Source organism: Triticum aestivum, chromosome 3A (assembly GCF_018294505.1).
Source record: "Triticum aestivum cultivar Chinese Spring chromosome 3A, IWGSC CS RefSeq v2.1, whole genome shotgun sequence".
NCBI classification, from domain to species: Eukaryota; Viridiplantae; Streptophyta; class Magnoliopsida; order Poales; family Poaceae; genus Triticum; species Triticum aestivum.
This window is the reverse complement of record NC_057800.1, coordinates 608,204,025-608,222,901: the sequence shown is the minus strand read 5'-3', so window position 1 is coordinate 608,222,901 and position 18,877 is coordinate 608,204,025. Positions and strand designations below refer to the sequence as shown.

General features: G+C 40.8%; 2 protein-coding genes across 14 annotated transcripts; both read right to left on the bottom strand.

Moving 5' to 3' along the window:
- Nucleotides 1-419: 419 nt before the first annotated feature.
- Nucleotides 420-11,777, bottom strand: LOC123062551 (pyruvate kinase 1, cytosolic). Of its 13 annotated transcripts, none has more exons than XR_006429754.1 (16): nt 9,510-11,283; nt 9,209-9,303; nt 9,024-9,119; nt 7,699-7,830; nt 7,429-7,562; nt 7,118-7,287; nt 6,922-6,996; nt 6,689-6,737; nt 5,165-6,606; nt 4,948-5,026; nt 4,607-4,750; nt 4,424-4,484; nt 4,050-4,145; nt 3,674-3,912; nt 2,796-2,855; nt 420-1,986 (listed from the first exon to the last, which is right to left on the bottom strand). XR_006429754.1 is itself a non-coding variant. In XM_044486107.1 (16 exons), exons 9-15 carry the CDS (start codon nt 5,192-5,194, stop codon nt 2,128-2,130), a joined length of 567 nt encoding a protein of 188 aa, XP_044342042.1. In that variant the 5' UTR covers nt 5,195-6,606; nt 6,689-6,737; nt 6,922-6,996; nt 7,118-7,287; nt 7,429-7,562; nt 7,699-7,830; nt 9,024-9,119; nt 9,209-9,303; nt 9,510-11,283; the 3' UTR covers nt 420-1,986; nt 2,078-2,127. The 13 variants fall into 13 exon arrangements, 1 of the variants encoding a protein (XP_044342042.1); XM_044486107.1 differs by lacking the exons at nt 4,050-4,145; nt 4,424-4,484 and adding exons at nt 2,078-2,223; nt 4,493-4,557 and having other exon boundaries at nt 3,674-3,766; XR_006429751.1 differs by lacking the exon at nt 420-1,986 and adding an exon at nt 2,082-2,223.
- Nucleotides 11,778-14,196: 2,419 nt separating this feature from the next.
- On the bottom strand, nt 14,197-18,608 carry LOC123057033 (crossover junction endonuclease MUS81-like). The gene is made up of 11 exons (XM_044480208.1): nt 18,595-18,608; nt 18,403-18,513; nt 17,346-17,481; nt 17,020-17,072; nt 16,668-16,775; nt 16,118-16,178; nt 15,552-15,710; nt 15,088-15,167; nt 14,701-14,935; nt 14,523-14,609; nt 14,197-14,301 (listed from the first exon to the last, which is right to left on the bottom strand). The coding sequence occupies exons 1-11, from the start codon at nt 18,606-18,608 to the stop codon at nt 14,197-14,199; spliced, it is 1,149 nt and encodes a 382-aa protein (XP_044336143.1).
- Between the last annotated feature and the right edge of the window lie 269 nt (nt 18,609-18,877).

Sequence of the window (18,877 nt, the reverse complement as noted above, 5' to 3'; positions counted from 1 at the left end):
TTTCGAGTCTTTTCATAATTTTGAGTCATTTATTATTTCAAGTCTGTTTATTGTTTTAAGTCTTTCTATTATTTTGAATCTTCTATAATTTTGAGTCTGTTGTTTTTTTAGTATTCTATTTTTTAAAAATCTTTCATATTTTTAGACTTTTATTTTTTAGAATATTTTAATTTTGAATTTTTTATTGTTTTTTATCCTTTTTATGAAAAAGGATGCATTCAATAGCTTGCCATCACATTGTGTGACTTCTACTCACTTCATTCACTACTATTCATTGAAAATATTTGGAGACCATGAAAGTTCTAAACAGAGGAGCTAACTGCAGTCCCCTCCACATTTTCTCATCCAGGCTTGGGACCGGCAAAGGCAGTGTTAAACTACAAAACTACAAAATACAAAAAAATTTAGCAAACACCACAACCAATCATTCAGCTAAGCAACAAGCCACACAATCAACCAAAGGCAGTATTAGCATGACACACAATTGGCAATAAATATTCACGCAATGTTTTCACAAGATCGTAACACAGACATAGTTCAAAATCCCATGGAAACACCGCTGAAATTATGCTTACCTCACTAGCAGAATCGCGGTTCAAATCATGTGTGCCCACACGAGCAGAGACACCGCTCACAACTCACAAGAGCACAACCAGAGGTTCAAATTACACATAAACAAAGAGCATCACACGTAATGGGGATTAAAAATTGAACACACAAAAGAAGTACTAAAGACCCAATGAGGGGCTGCGACATCGAAGACAAACTAGTCAGACGGCATCTAATCCATACGGAACACACAACATGGACAACCTGCTGAAATGAAAATAAAGGTGAATCAAAGAAATTGAACACACAACATGGACAACCTGCTGCATCTAGGAAGTGAAGAAGCTCCATTCCTGAATACAAGTAAAACTGCATATTGTAAACTACCTGATTGTTCAAAAGTAACTAGCTAGTCCTGTTAAAGTAACTAGATAATTGCGGTCACGGGGCACATACTCATACACTAAGCTCCTACAGTCGCATGTCTGGTACAATCTAATCACATCACTCATCTCAAATATACCACCGGTTTCTGTGATGTTATAGTACAAAATGACACTGAAATAGATATACATTGGTACTGGGGTACAGAGAACTTCCGCAAGAGTTCCAACACACAAAAAACTGTAGTAAAATCACCATTGAAATGAATAAAATGTACTGCTGCAAACAAAGACATTTATCTCTGAACTATATATGCTAACCATATCTTACAACAGATAATCAATTCAGAAACATAGCAAATGCTATTTAACATCCAAAAGAGGAAATAGAGGGGAAGACGGACCACATCTTTTAAAAGGTGCACAACAAAACAATTTATCATGCACAGAAAGTAACATCAGCTAGATTTCAAGTCTTGCATGCACAAAACTAATTAACAAGCTAACCGTCTAAGTAAACTAGAATGCCATCAGCCACAAATGTTAGAAGGTGAATATATATAAAATACAAAGGAGGTAAATGCAGCTCCCTCCACATTTTCACATCCGGGCTTGGGACCGGCAAAGGCAGTGTTAACCACACCAATCATCAATCAAGCATACAGGCCACACCATCAAACAAATGCAACATTCACACAGAGTCACACAAGCAGAGAATCAAGCACACACAGAATCACACACACATAGTCAAGCCACACAGAGTCACACACACATAGTCAAGCCACACAGAGTCACACACACAGTCAGGCCACACACACACACAGTCAAGCCACACACACAAAGTCAAGCCACACACACAGAGTCAAGCCACACACAAGTCACACACACACAGAACGGAGCACTTGCACACAAGAAACATACATAAATAGGGGCACAAACAGAAAGCTAATACATGCAAGACCGAAGTAAACTCAAAAGGCTACAAAAAATTTCCAGAACTTGAATGAGTAAACTGATTTCTCTAGAGGGGCGAGGGTGATCCAGATCTTCGTTCCTGAAAATAGGAAGTTAGTTAGAGGCTGATTAAGTGATTATCTTCATCAATACCCACAAGTTTGTAGGCACAGTATTCTTGTTCTACTTACTAGAGAAAGCAAGGCATGTAACATGAGCGACATTCTTATAGAAATTATGGCTAAGGTAATCCATGTGACTTGATCACACCAGATGCTTTGCCGTGGTCAAGAGCAACCTTCAACACTGATTCATTTCTAGTGCTAGTAGATTCAGCCTGCAGGGCAGAGAAACAATGGCAGTACAAATCACCAGGCAGACCAAGCTTCTTACTTGTTGGGTCCAAATCAAGGAATTCTAGCTACCAAATAATTCAAGGTGGATGCAGGATGAAACCTCCAAACATCAGCCTCACTGGTGCACACTAGCTTATAAGCTCAAGTATTGAGTTTATATTATACAGAATAAACACACCAGCCTACCACCAGTCATGTTCGAAATAATGTACTGATTAACCGAGCTTATGATGACTTGCCAACTATTCAAAAGTGAACTGCAGTCTAGTGTAGTGTTTATTCCATTTGTAAGTAGAAGATGATGCAAGCAAAAACCCTAAAAGCAGAATTAATTCACTGGCCTGGTGTATGTAAAGTGTCCACTTTTCACATATTGGGAATATGCACTAAGGCCAACTGCCATTATTCCCTTTATGTTCAGAACAAAGACGTTGATATTTATAGGTAGTTCCTATTTTTCATATTATACATACTAGGTCATGTATTCTAGAATTGAAAAGAACCAACAAAGAATGGTTAATGTAGCCAACCGATCAAAGGCAGGTTAACTCACCAGGTGACGTGGATCAGCAAGCATGGGAAAGAGGCCTCTAACTATGAGTGATTGTCTTGCCTGCAGGAAGACAATGCAACAGATATGAGTTATAACAGTGGCACACTGCCAAACACCAGAGACAAGTCTTGGTCCAACATAAGCAGTATTGTTTCTTATCGGGCAAAATTCTATAGTACTCCCTCCATCCCCAATTACTTGTCTTGGATTTGTCTAGATAGGGATGTATTAGACACGTGGTAATACATATTAATTAGTGAATCTTGTTGAACACCACACTGTTTCTCATCAGGGTAAATTCTATAGTACATTAGCAAGTCCAGTTGAACAACATACTCCCAATCTTTCGGTTTGTTAGGCACATGCATATTTTCAGATCAACGATTTAGCCAATGAAATATGAGTTATGCTACAAAAGGTACACCATGGAAAACCTATTTCAAATACTAATTTCAATGGTATACTTCATATAATACATATTTCGTTGGTCAAACTGATGATCTAGAAATATAGGCGTCCCTTATAAACTGAAAGGGAGGTAGTAGGAATTATGCACCAAGTAAAAATAAAGGAGCAATACATATCATCAATCTTTTGCTGAGAGAAAAGAAGGATATTGTATCAAGGCAAAACCATGAAGGTTAAATGCTAAATGAATATTCTAGCATTACATGGCAAATACTTATATATTGTTCCTCTGTATTGAGTTGCACAATTGTGCAAGGTTCAGTGTTAGATTCGTCATTAACAAAAACTATAGCCTGAAGTTATCTTTAAAAGTTTGAAGATCAACATGCTAGTTCTGAATCATTATTACCTAGATATAGCACACACAGGAAGTACCAAAAAGGTTACGAGGAAAAAGGCTGTTCACATACTTCAAATGCCCCTGTGAAGCTCCACTTCAATTGATTTGTTTTTAGACGAGGAATGGCATGGTGGGCCTGTACTTGGCAATTGGCCTGCAGATACTCGATACAGCATAATATATCAATCAATTTCCATTAAACTACAAAGATGAGGTGAGGCGCCTATAAGAAGAAATACTCTTTTTCTCCTGTCCAGATGAGGTGAAGAAAATGATGACCGAAGTCTTAACTTTGATAGAAGCCTGCACCTAGATAATAGGTAGTGAACTATTTCAGACTTATAAACCCAAGTGTCACAGACTGATATTCAATCAATGGGAGACAGAAATTGTTCCCTGTAAACACTAACAAAAGGTTGGAGAATGAAAAGAAACAAAATACGCACTTCAGAGGAAGCAATAGACTCCATGTGGGTCATGGGTTCTCCCACGTATTTCATGGTTCGCTTGAAGTACAAATCCTGGTTGAAGACATTCTCAGCCTGTGAAACAATTCATGAAAATATATCACCAAATATGAAGAGAGAAAAGGCAAGAAGGAGTGTGTTTCCATTAGATTCCATTAGAGTGCCAAAGATATACTTGTTGAGAACACATTTAGGGGCTGTTGGGAAGAATAGTATTTATTTGTAACATTTTAGTATTGAAGTCTGATTTGAACTACAAAAAGGAACCTATCAACAAATGCCCTCCCAAACAGGCCTCAAGAGAACATATATACCTCCAAAAGAAAGTTCACCTCAGCACAAATTCTGCCTACCGTTTAAATCCCAACTGGATACAACCCACGGAGAGTCTCGGCACCAAGGAGAATGGCATCACTACGAACAAAACAATTGTGATTCATGTTACAGCTTGTGTAGTTATAGTTTGTTTGGGTGCAGTAATGAGCAGCTGTACAGGATCACCAAGTATAAGATATCTACAAGAGGCAAAAACTAACCATCCAGCACTGCATTTGCCACATCAGTTGCATCTGCACGAGTAGGCCTTAGGTTGTCCGTCATACTGTCCACAACACAAGTAACAGCAGCAGGTTTTCCAGCCATGTTGCACTTGTGCAGAGCAAACTTCTGAAATAAGAACACTTAAAGAACAACAAAGTAGTACTCAATAGAGAAAAATACATGTTAATTACTATCAATGTTAGGAATATTTTCCAAAGTATGAAGTGCAAACAAACATGTGATATTCAACAAAATATCAATATAAAAAATTTCAATCTGTTGGGAAAGATGGCACTCTGAAGTAGTACACTCTAAATATCGACATAGAGTTACTTACTTGCCACACATCTTCTGCATGCCTTGTATAAGAAAGATAGGAAGTCAATCTTGTTTGGAGCATCCCATTTTTTCATAACCTGAAAGTGGCGCATGCTCATAAAGTCATATAATGGGTTACAGCAAGGAGCTCCAGTTTCATGAAAAAAAATGACATGTAAAGTCTAGCGCCAAGTTAATACAAGGAGTAAGAGAGATTCTTGGGAGGAGTTCCTTACATCTTTATCCTCGTCAGACAGCGTGGGCATGTCGATATGAATCTGGGAGCAGTGTAATGTGAAGGCATAATAATCACAAAAAAGTTCAGAAAAATAATAGCGCCAGGTCTGTTACCTACTACCAATACCAAAATTAGATTCCAATCAACAAACAACAATCAATCAATTGTAATAACCATGAACAAACAACAACCAATCGTGTCATGTAAACATGTAATATCTCAAGGCAACAAACAACAATCAATCGGCATACATGGTTTGTACCTTCTCAAGGCAATCAATCAAACAGCAAACAATAATCCATCTCAAGGCAATCAATCAAACAACAAACAACAATCCATCTCAAGGCAATCAATCAAACAACAAACAACAATCCATCTCAAGCCAATCAATCAAACAATAAACAACAATCCATCTCAAGCCAATCAATCAAACAACAAACAACAATCAATCAATCGTGCCATATGGGAACATAAGCAAACCATGATAACAATAAACAATTGAAAAGAACAGCATCAGAACAACTGTAACAGGCAAGAACAGGATTCTCTACATCTAGGATGGGAGCACACACGCCTGTCGGTAAAACAAGGATCGACAAAGGGCAACCAGAGTATCAAGCACATGCGTTTGAGATATGAAAATAATCGACGAACAACGCATGTGGTGGAATAGAGGGAACGATTTGACACTGCTCCAATTTCCGAACCAAGAACCCATCGTTCCTGCAACCGTCGCCCTGACACGAACACAAAACACAGGATCGATAGATAACAGAAGCGCGTGCACAAGTAAACGCAGGAAATATCGCTCCACCGTGAACACGAAACGCATGATCGTTAGATAACAGAAGCGCATGCACAAGTAAACACGGGAAATATCGCTCCACCGTGAACACGAAACGCAGGAACAGAAGTTTCTCAAACAGACTTTAGTTCACAAACCAGACCGACCGACCGCTCGCTTGCTCACCCGCTTCCTCCCAGAGTCGTAGGGACAGAGACCCCAGACGAGACGGCCCCAAGAACACGCGAGAGCATCAGGGCGACAGCGAGGACAAGCAAAATCATATCACAAGCGACTCTAAAGTGACGAGGAGGACGAGTAAATCAAACCAAACGTGATTTTCTATCTAAACGAGTGAATCTAGGACGAGCAAAATCAGTCGAATTAGACGCACTTCAAGGCAGATGAATCGAGAACGAGCAAAATGACAAATCATATGCGATTCTTCTAATCTAAATGGACGAATCAGAGGCGAGAGGAGAGGGAATCGGGGACGAATTGCCTCACCAGACGCGAGAGGAGGAGAGGCACGAACCGAGGATGAATTGCTTCACCAGACGCGAGAGGAGGAGAGGTAAGCCATTCATACCTAAAAAGTATATGTTTCAAGTTGGCAACAGCGGTTGTCTCTCATTAGTTCCAAGCCGATGGCTAGCCTGAAATGACATGAGCAACTTAAAATGTGAGTGTGATGTAAATGATATTTCTATTATTCTTGAAGCAAGAAAAGTAGCTTACATCATCGGCAGCACCAGCAGTCATATTTACAAATGAAGATTCATATGACCTGTTATGTAAAAAGCATCATATGAGTCAAAGATACTTAGAAATCAGTTTATGATCATAACAACATAAGTAATTATTCATGTGTGTGTATCTAAGTTATCAAGGAATCAAGGATTCAGTATAAAACAAGTCAGACAAACTGATTAAAATTCAAACTCTGACCATTTGAAAGCATAAAAACTTACCGATGATTTATAGTCCTGCAACTCCAATAAGTCACCTGGTTTGTCGTCTTTGACTTTAGCTATAGCTAAGAAGAACTAAGAACAAATAGAAATACACAAATGGAAGTAACTAGTGTGTTTCAAAATTAGCAAACAATCCCACCCGGGGGGGAATGTATTTCAGCAAACCATAAAAATAGAACAATCAAAAGAATACCTCTCTCGACATTGCTTGCCTATACATCCACCCATGGCGTACTTCTGTGTCGAGGAGCATGCCGTGGACTCATACTTGGCCCAATCAGTCTTGTACATGTGAGCAATCTCAGGCACCAGAGGATCATTGGGGTTGGGGTCCGTCAGCAACAAATAGATTGACAGGAGGACCTGTTAACAGAGACGGGTAAATGTTAGAGAAACATACATGAAGAATTTTTGTGAGATTAAGTTGTTGAAGTAACCAAGCTTATATAAGCAACAAGCTTTAAGCAAAAATGGAACAGCCAAGCTAGGAATGCAGATCATTACCTTTGATATGGTCAAAGTCGGGCTCTACTGTTCCTTGAGAATGTCAAGGCAAATGTTGCCATTGCTGTTAATGTTTGGGTGGAAGTGGAAGTGGAACACCTTGGTGCGGAAAGAGACTTGAAATATGTTCATGTCTGAATGTTAAGATAGCAAGCAGCAGCAAACTAATTGTTTGAGGACCCCAAGACATTTGTGTAACAGCAATTCCAATATCATAGAATCAATATGAACCCCTTTTTACAAAGGTTAGCTCGGTACACCAGAAATTACCTTCGGGGGCTTGAAGGGATAATCCAGTGGGAAATGGATGTTCACCAAAAATAGGCCACCAGTAAACGGGCTGTCCAAGGGTCCCATGATACTGGCCTGCCAGTGGAACATGTCCTCACCTACAGGACCTTCCTGAATAAAAGGAAAGTAATACATATTACACAACAGTCAGACAAGCATTTGTATGAAGCCAGTCAAGTATGAGTAAGAAACAAGTCATATTTGCTGCGTGTGCGCGCTATTGCCCCCCACACACATACCACATGAGGGGTAAAAGAGTCTTCTCAGGTGTCATTTAGGCTCAAAATGGACGAAAATGTCATATAGGAAATAAAATTTAGAACTTGTGTCAAATAGGGAAGAAAAACTTTTCCAGTGTCAAATAAGGAAGCAGATTTTAAGATAGTGTCAAATAAGGAATTTTCTCCTTTAGTTATCTGTGAACAAGTTCAGAATTAGGCATGAAATTATATGTGTGAACAATCATCATATACCCGTCCAGTACAATGATTAGAATAATTCAAAGTTCATTATTCTTAATTTCAAGAGGTTAGTGGAACCAACTGTTGTATTAGAAAACATCAAGTCACCCAGGAGGCCAGGACATCCACTAAAGCCACTTATTCTCCACAAAAACACAGAACATCAGGTTTACACACATTATGAATGCTGAAGTTGTTTCAGTAATTATACTTATTCCAGTATGCGTTAATAGACTAAGGAAGACAGGTGACCATTGCCACCTCACCTCCTAAAACATAGTTCACTCTCGAAAATTCTCCCTATTTATTTGGTTGGTACTGCTTAAGTTTCTTAAATAGTCTAGTCCATGCCTAACAGATTAGATTGGAACTGTTTATGTTTCTTATATAGTGCTAGTCATGCCTAACTGTCCATATAAAATGTGAAGTGCTTGGCAATTTTAATTTCTTTTGGTTATGGCAGTTAAGATAGCATATAGTGCTACAGGGTGGTGCATGTTCTGCCCATGTGGTACTGGTACTGACTGTAAATTGTAATAAGGTTGGCATACTTTATAACCTAACAGAACAAAATCCAAGGGTTTTTTTAAATGTCCTGCTCAGAAGATACATCACACACTTGACATGAGTCAATCATATTAGTAGTCCATGTACAGTTCATAAGCAGTATTCTCCACGAATCAATCCAGCAAACCTAAAAGCACTGCAAGAGCACAGCTAAATAATCGACAACCTAACCCCCATGACCAGTAACAACAGTTAACAACCAGGCCACGCCAACGGCGCGCTCATCAATTCGGGGCAAGATCTAGACGGAATCAAAAGGGACAGAGGGGAAATCACCTGCACTGAGGTGGGAGGGTCCTTCTGCAGGTCCTTGCAATGAGACCATTTTGTTGGTCCATACTTTCTTACAAGATCAATAATTTTGTCATCTTCCTGTAGAAAAAATATCATAATCATAAATATAACTATAAAATGTGCAAAAGGTTTGTTTTTCGAGCAAAGTCAGGAGTGCAGTGCCAAACCTCTTGAGTCCAAGGACCTTTGATGAGTTCAGGGTTAAGAACCTTCTGCCATGGATGTAAATATTGTACCTCTGTCCTATCCAGAAAGAGCTCAGCTGCATAGATAGATTCCGACAAAATATATGAGCTCACCACACTTGCATATATAAAACATCATCCAAGCAAGTATGGCATTACTATATAACTAGCTAAAATGTGGGCTATGCATTCATAAGGTTACCATTACCAGCCATGAGATAAACATTTGTGTAAAATATAGGAACGAGTAAAATTCGAGAGGGATTATCATCGAAACACATACCAGGTTGATGAGCGATCCACGGCTTCAGTTAAAACACCAGTAGCACACCATCAGAACAACGATAATGAATCAAATTAGGCATCATGAAAACATCCATTCAAATATCAGGTGCCAATATCTAAAACCAAAAGTTCCAGTAGCAAAATTTGGGTAAATAAACACTTTGGGACTACAGGCATCAGCATCACAAAATGTACAGAATGTAAATATACCTGCACTATATGCCAACTCAACCCATCAGTGTCCTTAGCAACACAATAAAGAGCAAATGGGATGTGTCCATATCAACATGTTTGTACCTTAAATACTTAGAAAAGCATTGCATAATCACAAAAAAGTTCAGAAAAAAGAATAGTGCAAGGTCTGTTACCTAAGATCAGGAACTACAAATACCAAAGTTTGATAGCAATCAACAAACAACAAGCAATCAAGCAATCAAGCAATCAATCAACAAACAGCAAACATCAATCAATCAACAAATAGCAATCATTCAATCAATCATAATAACCATACGCAAACAACAATCAATCGTGCCATATAAACATGTAGCATCTCAAGCCAAATTTGTAGGTTAATAACTTGAATAAAACACATCATGGCTAGTATACTAACACAGAAGTCACATCAGATTTGAATCAGTGAACTTCAAAAGGGAACAAAGAGCAGTAGAAATGTAGTATTGGTAAACATGATTAATTATTAGGAAAAGAAGTGAAAACAAATAGGGAAAAGGGTGCTCTGATGAGTGGATGCATTGGATATGAAAACAAGCAGGGAAAATGTGATTATGATGCATTGGATGCCAAATCGGCCACACAAAGAAGTGGAAACCAAGCAAGTGATTGTTACAAGAGTCAGGCTTTTCTTCTCATCCTATCATCCTAATTTATCAACAGGAAAGAAGCCTCACATCACAGTACCCACGGCCTACATGGTTTGCGCCCTTGAACACGAATCATCATATATTGAAACATAAGCAAAGCATGATAACAAGAAACAAGTTGAACACGCCTCATCATCATCATATATTGGAACATAAGCAAAGCATGATAGCAAGAACAAGCATAAGAGACAAGAAGAAGATTCTCTGCATCTAGGACGGGAGCACACACGCCTGCCGGTAGAACAAGAATGGACAGAGGGAAACCAGAGTATCACAAGGGCGCATGCGTTTGAGATATGAAAATAACCGACGAACAACGTAGGCAGGATCATAAGATAATAGAAGCGCACGCACAAGTCTCTCAAACAGAAACGCAAGAAGCATCGCTCCACCGCTAGCACGAAATGCAGGATCGTCAGGTAACAGACGCGCACGCGCAAGGTTCTCAAACAGAAACGCAGGAACCATCGCTCGACCACGAAAATGAAACGCAGGATCGTCAGATAACATCAGCGCACGAACAAGTTTCTCGAATAGACTGGTTAGCTCGCAAACAAGACGGTGACCCAAACCGACCGACGGACCGCTCGCTTCCTCCCAGAGTCGCGGACCCCCGACGAGACATCCCCAAGAACACGCGAGAGCATCAGGGCAACGGCGAGGACTGGCAAGAATCAAATCACACGCGACTCTGAACTGACGACGACGGCGAGGACGAGCAAGTCAAACCGGACGCGCATTTCTATCTAAACGGTCGAATCGAGGACGAGCGAAATCAACTGAATCAGGCGCGGTTCAGAACAGAGGAACTGAGGACGAGCAGAATCGAACAAATCAGAAGCGATTCTTCTATCTACTCTAAACGACGGACGAATTCGAGTGAGAACGAGCAACATGGAACCAGACGCGAGAGGAGGAGAGGTAGGAACCGAGGATGAACTGCCTCACCGGACGCGAGATGAGGAGAGGCAAGAACTGAGGACGAGTCGCCTCACCGGACGCGAGAGGAGGAGAGGGACGAGTCGAGGACGAGCGCGCGCGGCTGGCGCACGACGCCAGTGCCCCCGCCGCCGGTCGCCCGCCACTTGGCAGAGCCCCCGCCCGCGTCCTTGGTGAGCGGCGCGGCCCCACAGGCGGAGAGGAGAGGGAGCAGGGCGCGAGCTGGCGGACGGACTTGGAATCGGCGGCCGGAACGGAGACCACCACGTGGCCAGGACGGGCCAAGGACGAAGGAAGGAGGCGAGAGGCGTGGCCCGGACGGGGAGAGGAGGAGCGGGCCGGGCAAAGGGCGGAGCTTTATAGGCGGGGTGGAGGCAGTGGCGGCGGGCGGAGGCTTGTCCTTGCCGAGGTGCGCGTGGCGTGGGTGCGGATACGAAAGGCAAGTGGAGCGGGGCTGGATCCGGAGTGGAGGCGGCGGCGGAACAAGAGTTTTCCAGGCAGCTGATGCCCGTGAGTACCGTTGCCGTGCCTCTTTCCTTTTTTTGTTTCGGATCAGATTGGTTGCGTGGTGAAAACAAATGTGTTAGAAACACCTACCACTGCCAAAAAATATAAAAATACCACGTTTTTTCTAGCACCAACTTATTAAGTGTAAAAAAAATTTGGCCCGGATATAATAGCTTAGGATACGTATCAGATTGGTTACTGCTCTAGCTTTTGTTGCTTTCATCCACTTTCTCGCCTCTCCTTCCCTCCCGTCGTCGGTGTAGGCGGCGGCGGGGCATTTCTCCCCTCCTGATGGTGTGCGCAACGCGGGATGCGACATCGTGCCGGGGGCGCGGCGGCAACGAGTCAGACGGGCGCGCCGGTGGCATGGGCGGATGGCAGGGCTGCGGCGGCTGTGCGAATTCCGAAGGTAGGTGCTCGGGGTGCTCGATGAACTTTCTTTCAAATTCGATGATTTTTTCAGATTAATTGAAGTGTTTTTCAAATTTGATGAACCTTTTTTCAAATTCAATGAAATTATTTTCAGAGATCGATAAACTTTTTCAATTTTTGTGAACTTTTTCCCGAAATCGATTAACTTTTTTAAAAATATGTGATTTTTTTCAAATTCAATAAACTTTTTTTCAAATTCATGATTGTTTTTTAAGTTTGTGAACTTGTCTTTCAAAAACCATGGACTTTTTTAGTTCACTATTTAAAAAAACTTATTTTTTCAAAAGTCAACTGGTTGACCGCGACCGGTCTAACGCAATCAAGAGAACTAGGAAACCAGTCAACTGCTATTTTCTTCTTGGGCCGGCCCATGAGCGGGGCGCATGGGTGCCAAGAAGCTCAACAAGGCGCCCTATAGAAGCTTCCACTGGACCCAAGGGGTGGTGGTCTGTTCCCGCTTGGCGCCATGTGCCAAAGCGGTATGGGTTGCGATTCTTTGTTTTCTTCTTTCTTTACGGTTCTTTCAGGTCTCCTGCATTGCACTCCAAGGGCACATCTCCGTAAGACCACCACCTAAATGACAACAAAGCGATGCTCTGACTAGGTTGAACAATTTCTTTTTGCAACAACAGGCTATATTGAATTACATAGGAGGATTACAATGTGTGTGAATACATCCTAGAAGAAAAGCAGGGGTGTAATTCACCAAGATACATCTTCTACAATCCTCACTAGCCTATTTGGCACACATGTGTGCCGCTTCATTTGCTTCTCGGTTTATATGGACAATGGAGCAAGATTGAAAACTAGATCTCGCGTCTACATTTGCTTTTCAGTTTGACATGGACAATGGAGCCAGGTCTGCTCCTGAAAAGTTTGCCTCATTTAGCATTCGCACATCTTGAGCATCACTTTCGATGATTACCTTGAGATATCCAAGAGCAAGACGAATGCCATCAGAAGCGCCAAGGCTTCCATAGTGCTTGCATTTTGTGCAAACCGATACCAAAATTGCTTGTGCCCGAACCAGTGCTTCGATATGGTCCCGAAGAACAACTACCGTACTACCATAGCCATCTTGCTCGTAATAGCTCGCGTCAACATTGACCTTGATGATCTCGGGACGTATCCAGACTGATTTCTCCCTCGGCTCTCGTGTTGCCTTCGAGCCCACTAGCGCAGCTAGATCATGGATGGCATCAATGGCCCATTTGAAGTTCTCCATCTTTCCTATTGTTTCTTTCAGTCCAAATTGTCCAACACCCACACAAAATGATAGCAGCATGCAGTTCTTAAACTTGTTTGCCATCAACAATATTTGCAGCCCTTGAATCCGGATGGAGAAGGGATCCTGGCCGTAAGGAAGCAATGATGTTCCATCGTCTCCTCAACACCACAATCTTCACAAAACAGAATCTGCTCAACATGTCGTTCTTGCAGAACATGGATATGTCGCCGACCAAAGAGCGCTTTCAGGTTCCATCAAGCACATGGATCGAAAAGATAAAACCATGGGGTCGAGCGGGTCTACGCTCACTTTGCCAGCGAGCTAAATTCTAATACCTACCTTCGCTGCTTCCATGCAAGCAAGGTCGAGATAACACGAGACAGAACATGATCCAAGCAACTGAGTCAAGAGCTAATATTAGTATATGTACACACACTAAGCCTAATGCAATACATTAACACTGCGACTCCATAATTTGCGGGATGCAATTCTACTACGTACGAGTAGTAATTTAAACGGGGAGCGAGGCTTCGCTAAGGCGTTCTTTTAGGTGGTGGTTACATGTTCAGTGACTTTCAGTGCTCCAAGGCACCAGGCACAGCACAAAAAGGTTCCCTCCTGTCTTCACCTTGGGAACTTGTGTAGGCGGTCCGAAATCACCGCGGCGGTGACCAAAAGACTGGCTAAGTACGGGGTGTTCATCCTTCCACCCCGATGAGCTTGAAGATGTTCTTGCTAGCCCCCGCGTTGACCATGTCGCTCTTGTTCTTCAGCATCTCCTCCTGGGCATGCCTATCGCCATCCTTCAAAGTTACAAGGATAAACTTTTAGTTCTACAGACGTGTTGAATTGTTCTGTACATCAATAGCACAAGAAGCAGCTAAGGATGTGTGTGTGTGTTCATACACTGGTCACATCTGTTCCAATGCGTAAGTAAGATTGTATAAGTTGTATATGTGAAGAACATTGTATAAGTTCTATATGTAAAGAACTTTGTATAAGTTGAAAGGAAAAGAGGAGTCACAAGCATGGTGTACGCCTTAGCAAGTGAGGGAAGAGTGGGGTAGAGACTCGTGACAGCAAGAGCAGCTTCTTCTGTCACTTGTGGCACCTGATTTACATGCACAATAAATGAGAAAACTACTGCATGAAATGGACTACTCGGCAAACTTTGGTGGAGGTGGCCGTATTCGTCCAGTTACCTGCATAAGCTGAAGGGCGAATATGTCGCTCATAGTGACCTTCTCAAGGTTAGAACACCTTTTCACAAACTCATCATAAGTCAGGCAAACTCGAGAGCTGTCAGCACCAGCAGAGAAGTTTCTGCTGTAGTAGCCAATTATCGAGCGTGTGAAGTGGCCATATTTCTTTTCGGTATCAGCATACCCAGTGGTTCTTTGGACATCAAATCCTTCAAGAACCTCAGTAGTGAAGCAGCTGAAATAAAAAGCATGTGGAGGAGAGTTAATAGGGCATACAGTTGACAGTCAATGCATTGGAACAATATTTAATAATGTTAAACAATGAGAAAAGGTACTTTCATTCAGGGGTTAACATGATCGTCCAGGCTTCATGAGAAGAGTACATACGCTGTTTTAACGCTCTCTGATCCATCTACAGTGTTTACATCTCCTTCAACTAGATATATTAGCTTCCTTAGCCCACATTTCTGCAAAGGATACAACAAATGGAGGTATCACGTCGTATTGTTGCTAAAATAACCACAGCAAACCCATATATATGGACAAGAAATACAGTTTCTTTGGGAAGAGATGCACAATCTACATGCTCAAGCTTATGTCTGCTAATAACGTCGTCCTTCATCATCTCCCACTCAAATATGGGCTATGCTTTTTAATTAGTGATAACAAAGAATAAGGAAAAAATTTCCTCGGCTAAAATTGGACTCAAGCAACATCTCATCACAGGGGATAGCATGTGGGCTGCCCTTTTTTACTATCAGTGAGAAATTGAAAGCATGAAGAACTGGGAAAGTTAAGATGGAAGGTTTATAATATTAATGACAAAAATCAAAGTTATTTTCAGATGGTACCTTCAGTCTTAGTTTTTGATCCTTGTATCTGTTGTCTTTAATTGAGCCAAGTAAATCATCCACATTTTTCCTTTCAACAATGAAATCAAGAACATACTCCGTGTCAAGTTCTTTATGGCGAGCAATCCAAAGAGCATCTCCAACAAGCAAGTGTTTAATCTGGATGACATGGTTCAAACAGAAGGATCAACACCATTTTCTTTGGCACATTATATGAACAGTTCAATCTATGCAAAGCAACTTTGGTAATATTATTATGCTGTCTCCTTGCGCACAAGCAAGAAAAATATGCAGTCGGCAATCATCAACACGGTGGGGCAGCGACCAAACATATCAGATAATTAATCCAGCAGTACAGAGCATTTAATTTAGAGCCATGTTGATGCATATAATGACTTTTAGTAGTGTATTTTGGTTGTTTGAAGAAATGAACAGGAAGACAATGTCTTCCTGTTCAATGCAATGAAACGCAACTCTTTTGTGTTTTCTCGAAAAAAAGAAGAAGAAAGGAAAAGGCAAGAAGTGTTAAACAAAGAAGAGTTCACATAACTCTCAATCCAACTAACCTCTACAGGAATATTAAACTGCGAGCGTATATTATCAACAACTTTTCTTCTGGAACGGGGCCTGGATAAAAAGGGAGCAATCATAAGAGAACTGAATTCTGATACATAGATGGATGATTAAATAAAACATAAAAAACTAATGGGTGCAACAATAATCAATTTGTTTCCTTGGAAAATAATTTATAAATAACATGCAGAATCTAAATATATACAGAAGCAGAAGGTTAAACAGTTTAAGTAACACGAGATAACGAATCAAAGTGCCATCAAAGTTCACAATTCCAGTAGTAAGTGGATAAATATGTGAAATCCCTTGCCTATCTTACTTTAATAGAAATAATATTAACATGAAGAATAGAATGCCCTTGCAGGTCATGCGAAAAAGAGACTAGGTACGCATACTCCCAATCCTCAGTTACTTTACCCTCCTCAAAAGATGTTTTTTTGGGAGGGGGGTGCCTAAATATATTGTTTATTTGCTAAGACAACCTTATTATGATCCTACTTAAATATCAGATACAACTCATGAGTAAGATACGATCATACAGACCCGAAAGTATCTCGATCATCCAATATCAGCACCACTTCATAAACTTTCCGAAAACTTTCATTAGATTGATGAGGTGGCATAGCTAGTAAAGACTTTTCAGCAGAACCTGACGTTAGAAAAGAAAATGTTGCATTACGTTCCATTTGAAAAAGAAGGGTACGGAAAGCGAAAGTCAAGTGTACCATTGCACTGAACGATTGTTGTCCAAACATTCCTCGAGATGAAAGAGGAGAATTAGTAGCATGACCGTTATCTGAAAAAAAATGGCATTAACTACAAAGATCAGCGGGTTGTAATATTTTGCTTATGGAATATATCATCATATTATATACAAAGAAAGCATGCTAATACCAAAGGAACTCGAACTGCCTGCTTTTGAGTTTGGAAGTCCACTTCTTTCAGAACCTGCAATTGAGTAAAAGGAATTTATTATAGTGTTGCTGCGGTACAATAATTGGTTATCTGGAAATTCATGCTGCATGAGCAGAAACCTTTATTAATACCTATCAGGGGACTGTTGCCGTCGTATTCATCAGAATCTGAATCACTGAGCACAACTGCAGGATGACCGGCCGCCGTTAAAGGTCCTGCAGGATCATCCAATCCAGACCGTGCAAGACAATCGCGAGCTGTCTCTTTGCCTTTTTCTGTTAGGTAATACCTGCAGCAAACTCATACGGTAAGCCCCAAGTCTATGCTTATTATCTCAACAGAATGTGTGTTCTTGGCAAATAAAGCCCCAGAGAGAAAGGGGAGATGCAAACTGAACAGGGTGAGCTTCTGCTTGTATTCAGGGTGGAAATAAAAGAGATAACTGTAGGACCAAAGTAATGAGCAAGATCTGGTTCATGTAGCAAACTAGCATACATCTGGAACATTCCCAAATGGCCACATGTGCAAGATTTTTATAAACATGTTTCAGGTTCATATTATGGACCAGATAAGTTCAAAGGACCTATGGAATTGGACATGCCTGCTTCTATTCCATCAATAGAAAATTGATGATATACCACCGCAGAGCTATATTTTTAAAAGATATATTTTCTTAATTAGCTCAAAAGATTAGAGGGCATTATATTACCTAAAGGCGCCGACAAGCATCAGCAAGCAAACTATCAGATGTTGATACTCTGCTAGCATATATATGACTTCACTGCTGCACTGTATCAAACTTCTCCGACCAAGAGAAAAAACTGAAGTAGGAATGTTTCTTGATACAAGTTAAATTACTAGAGAACACATGTACCAAACAGAAAAAGCACACCAGAGTCAAAGGTTAGCCGCATTTTTGGATCTAGCCGATCCACACTCAGACCAAAACATGTGAGAGGCTTTTCTATCCGGTGAGTGTCGCAAGAGCATGAATCGGATAAACTAGTGCATACACAATCATACTTAAATACATGAGAACCCTATGAACCCTCTAATGAGAGTCAAGTTCGTGCATACAAGTGTAATATTTTATAGGTCTGGTATCTCCTTGAGTTTGAGTCCATTATAATATCATTTTATCATTTAAGAAAAATCAGGCAAAGTAAAAAGTTCACAATCAATAGCTAGCAGAGCCACAATAGTACATTATACAGCAATAGCCAGTGATGTGAAGGTAATGAAACTTGTTTCGTCTAATATGTGAGTATAAAACGTATTGGGTTTACCCCCCTAAAGATCCAATCCTTTTTAGTAAATGACAGAAAAACATAACATTAACATGGGGATGAGCCTAGTACATTACTTTGTAGGATTACTCTTTTTCTCAACCAGATCCTTATTTGTTAACGTCTTCATGCTATTCCATCCAGTGTAACTATAACTTTCATTCCGAGAATTCCTACTGTTGTTTGGGCTGCTCATAATACAACAGAGACAGTTAGTGATGCACTAAAATATCAGCTGAAATCAGCAACCATGGCATATACTGAATCACTGAAACTGTACCATATCCTTAGTCCTTTTCAGGTATTTCAGGATGTTCTTGACCGTTGTCCAGTGATCCACTCCTGGATTACTTTGGTACTTGCCTGCTAAACTAATAGCAAGGCACACATCAGGTCTGGTACACATCATTGCATACATGATAGAACCTATGACTGAGGCATAGGGAATGACTTTCATTTTCTCTCTATCTTATGAAGTGGTCGGGCATTGAGTCTAACTCAACTTCACACCTTGTAACACAGGCAAGAACCCTTTCTTTGACTGATCCATTT